This window comes from Thunnus maccoyii, chromosome 17 (genome assembly GCF_910596095.1).
Source record: "Thunnus maccoyii chromosome 17, fThuMac1.1, whole genome shotgun sequence".
In the NCBI taxonomy this organism is placed as follows: domain Eukaryota; kingdom Metazoa; phylum Chordata; class Actinopteri; order Scombriformes; family Scombridae; genus Thunnus; species Thunnus maccoyii.
In genome coordinates, this window is record NC_056549.1 from 1140925 (window position 1) to 1145000 (window position 4076).

The 4076-nt window shown below is 49.1% G+C and overlaps 1 protein-coding gene across 1 annotated transcript; it reads left to right on the forward strand.

Moving 5' to 3' along the window:
- The first annotated feature begins 252 nt into the window (after positions 1–252).
- Positions 253–3237, forward strand: LOC121881919 (kelch repeat and BTB domain-containing protein 11-like). Its single transcript, XM_042389747.1, has one exon. The coding sequence runs from the start codon at positions 1683–1685 to the stop codon at positions 2877–2879; it is 1197 nt and encodes a 398-aa protein (XP_042245681.1). The 5' UTR covers positions 253–1682; the 3' UTR covers positions 2880–3237.
- The last annotated feature ends 839 nt before the right edge of the window (positions 3238–4076 follow it).

Consider the following 4076-nt stretch of genomic DNA (forward strand, 5'->3'; position numbering starts at 1 on the left):
TAAAGGTAAAAGTGCAATTTAGGGTCCCCCTAAGTCTAACATACTGATTTGATGCCCTCTCAATGCAAAAAGGTGCCCTATAGTGTGAACTGTATGGGAGAAAAACACGGTGAAGTGAGGGTTCATTGAAGGTATCAGCTGCCTTTTATATTTTTCTGCCCCTGAGAGTCCATCACTGGACTGACGTAATAACTGTGCGCAGGACTCTTTGACCTTCTAGCAGTAATCTGAACACAGCTGATCAGCTGGAGACGCACGACAGACACGACAGGTGTGACCGGTGACGTGTCTCAGCTGTCCACTTGTGATTAAATCACTGAAAACGCATTTTAAAACCAAGTGTAAACAGCCTCAGTGTGTGAGCAAGATTCAAGATTCAATAACTTTATTGTCCCCATGCAGGCTACAAGTCAAACAGCTCAAATGCAAGAAATTCATGTAAAAGTGTTGAGACGAGCTTCATCTTGCTGAATTTAACAGCAGAGGGTAGAAAAGAGTGTTTGTGTCTGTTGGTTGTGTCTGAAAGGAGCCAGAAGGCAGAAACATGGGATTCAAAGCTTCTCAGCACCGTTTCAGAAAGTCAACCACAACAGGATGTGAGATGTTTCATCACCGTTCAACGGGCTGAATATGACTGTGTCATCTGCGAATTTCAAGATATGACCGTTTTCACACTTATTGACAGTCATTTGTGTATAAAATATAACTGTAACAGTAAAGAACTGTAATCTGTCAGTTATATGATCACCTGCTTCCTCACAGAGCTGCTTTCAACAATAACTGTGGTTTAAGATCCTTTTTCTGAACATAACTGGAATAAAAACATCCTCCCTTCTTCTTCTTCTGTATCAAAATTGTCATCACCAACATCTCAATAATCAATCTTATGGTTCCCTTTGAATTCTGTGTATGTTTCTGTGAACATTCCCATGTGTTTGTTCTTTCTTGTGTATTTTTATTGAGAATTCATTCTTAACAACATGTCTGCGTTCAGCCCAAATATATGAAGAATGTTTTCTGTCAACTTATATTCTGTTTGTCTTGTTTTTTGTAATGTTTTATAGCTCATAGCTGCTACAGAATGAATCAAATGAAATGACAAGAAGACTCTCTGGTAATAAAAGGTGACTGTTTCTGAGTAAAACCCTGAAAACATGAAGTATTTGTTCATTGTGCGGTTCGGAAACCCTCCGTGAGGTTCTGCAGAGACTCGTTGTTCTCAGAGTGTTCTCAGAGGACAGATCGGTGTTTCCCTCCGTCAGCATCATCAGGGGCGTCTACAGAGAGACACAGAGTCCAGTCAGTGTGGAGCTGACGGAGGAAGAGGAGGGAGAGTCCACACGGTCACTGAACGCCTTTGTGTCCGCAGACTGCTCCGGGCTCTGCGGCGGGGAGAGGCTGCAAAGCTCCCCGGACAGCAGGCGGGGAAACCCGGCTTCAAGCAGGCACCGCGCCCCGCTGCAGGAGGAGGAGAAGAGCCAGAGGAGACGGTTATTAAACAAGAGGAGGGTCTGGTGTGTGTGTGAAGAGGAGGAAGGAAAACTTGAAGCAACAGACAGAATACAACAGGAGGAGGAGGAGGAGAGGGGCGTTTTTGTGTCTGGAAAAGAAAGAAGTGGATCTGCAGACGCATAATTAGCGCGGACAGCTGATCGATCTGATCCGCAAAAGATCCGGAACGAATGGAGGCCAGAGAGGGTAAAGAGTCAGACACATCCTCCGGGGATCAGTGTTCGCACCTCGGCTCAGCAGCTGCAGCCATGTCGCCGCAGATCAGTGCGGAGAACTGCTTCGAGCTGCTGACAAAAGCCAAGAGCGAAGGCGCGGCGGGCGTCCGGGAGCGCGTGTACCGCTACATGAGCGCGCACTACCTGCAGGTGCTGCGGACTCCCGGGGTGTACGGCCGGCTGACTGCCGGGGAGAGGGAGCTCATCCTGGCCCGTAGGATGGAGGGGACGAAGGTCCTGGCGGTGGCCGAGAGCAGCGAGGTGAATGACCGCGCGGGAAGCCGCGAGAGCAGCCGGCCGCAGAGCCCGCTGCTGCCCGCCCCGGAGGACACCAACCAGCGGCGGGTGTTCTGCCTCCACCCGGACAGCCGGCGGTGGGAGGTGCTGACCAGCCTGCCGGAGGAGGTCCCGACTAAAGGCTTCGGCATGTGCACCATGTACAACTACCTGTTCGTGGCGGGGGGGATGCGGGCGCACGGGGACGGCCGCTCCAAGGCGTCGGACCGGGTGTTCTGCTTCAACCCGCTGACCGGCGCCTGGAGTCAGATCCGCCCGCTGACGCAGCCGCGCTGCCAGCTGCAGCTGGTGTCCATGGACGGTCACCTGTACGCCATCGGGGGGGAGTGTCTGTTCACGGTGGAGCGGTACGACCCGCGCGCGGACAGGTGGAGTCCGGTAGCTCCGCTGCCCAAAGGCTCCTTCGCTGTTGCGCACGAGGCGACGTCGTGCGGCGGGGAGCTGTTCGTGTCCGGCGGCTCGCTCTTCTACCGGCTGCTGCGTTACGACTCCCGCCGGGACGAGTGGGAGGAGTGTCCGTTCAACGAGAGCCGGCGGAGGTCCACGGACATGGTGGCGCACCGCAGCCTCGTGTACCGCTTCGACGTGGACCGGGAGCGCGCGGGGGTGAGCGTGTACAAGTACAACACGGTGGTGAAGGTGTGGCACGGCGGCGCGTCCTTCCCGCTGGACAACCCGCTGCCGTTCCGCTGCGCGGTGCTCGGGGACCGGATCTACTGCGTCAACCGGAGCCAGACGCTGCAGTTCGAGGTCCGGGAGGAGCGGGAGGGCTTCCTGCCGGAGGTCCTGCCCTCCCCCGCCGAGGCCAGAGGAGCCCTGGTGCCCTTCGTCCTCTCTCTGAACCGGGACAAGTGATTTATCCCGGGATAAAACTCTCCGGTGCCTTCAACTCATTTAATCACTTGTTGCCGCATGAAAAGCAGATTTCATGTATTAATCGATATTATTCAGATGAATGTTGAACATCTGCAGGACTCTGAATCCAGCTGTGGAGCAGATGTGGATGAATGTTACTGAAGATGTTTAATGCAGTTTGTAGTTTGAGTCTGTTTGGATGTTTGATCAAGATCACAACTTATTGATCAATAGACACCAAATAATAACAATAATCAAGTTATCAGAATATATCTGACATAATTCATGTTTATCTGGAGTCATTTTATTTCAGTCTGGAGACAAAGATCATAAAACAACAGCAAAACAAAAACATCATGTCTGCAGATGAAAATAATTCACTAATAATCTGAAAGAAAAACGCATGAAAAATCATAAAAATGACAACATTCATATTCTAATTAATATATAAAATAATAAGCTTTTAAGAACTTCTCAAAGTGCTTTAAAGAAGACCATGTGACACGATCAAAAGCTCCTGAACAGCTACTAAATGGACCTTGAGGTGAGATTGTTTTCTTTACAACATAAAAAAAATAATTTCAATTTAATTAAAACAACATTAAAACAACATTAAAACAACATTAAAACAACATTTAACCTTGGAAACTTTATCTTGGCAAGGTCCACTTACTGGCTTTTTCCTGAGCTTTCAACCACAGCTCATGGTCTTCCTCAGCAGACGGAGTTTGTCAGAATAGCATAAAAACAATAATTACAGTAATTAACGTGTTTTCTGTTGGTTTTATAAACTTTTAGCAGCTTCTGGGCAGAAATATCTTCAGATATGAAGATGTTGTGATGAAGAGGAATCAATCAGGCTCTGCAGGTAAACACCTGTTCTTCATGATGAGGTCTGAGTGATTGGCAGGTGGGCGGGGCTATAAAAATACCTGAAAGCTGACGCACTGACGGACCTTTGAGTTCAGACTCTTAAAGTTGCTGTTGTTGCAGTAAACCCCGCCCGCCTGGGCCTCATCAAACACATAAAACAAACACACTCAGAGTTACCTACACTTCCTCTGAAGTGTGACATCATCGTTTGTCCACCTGGTTCAGGTATTCTTGGCTCCGCCTCCTGTCAGTCTGACGCCTCTTTAACTGATGAGGGAGGGGTCAAAGGTCATCCTGGAGTTATTCTCATTAATATTCATATTT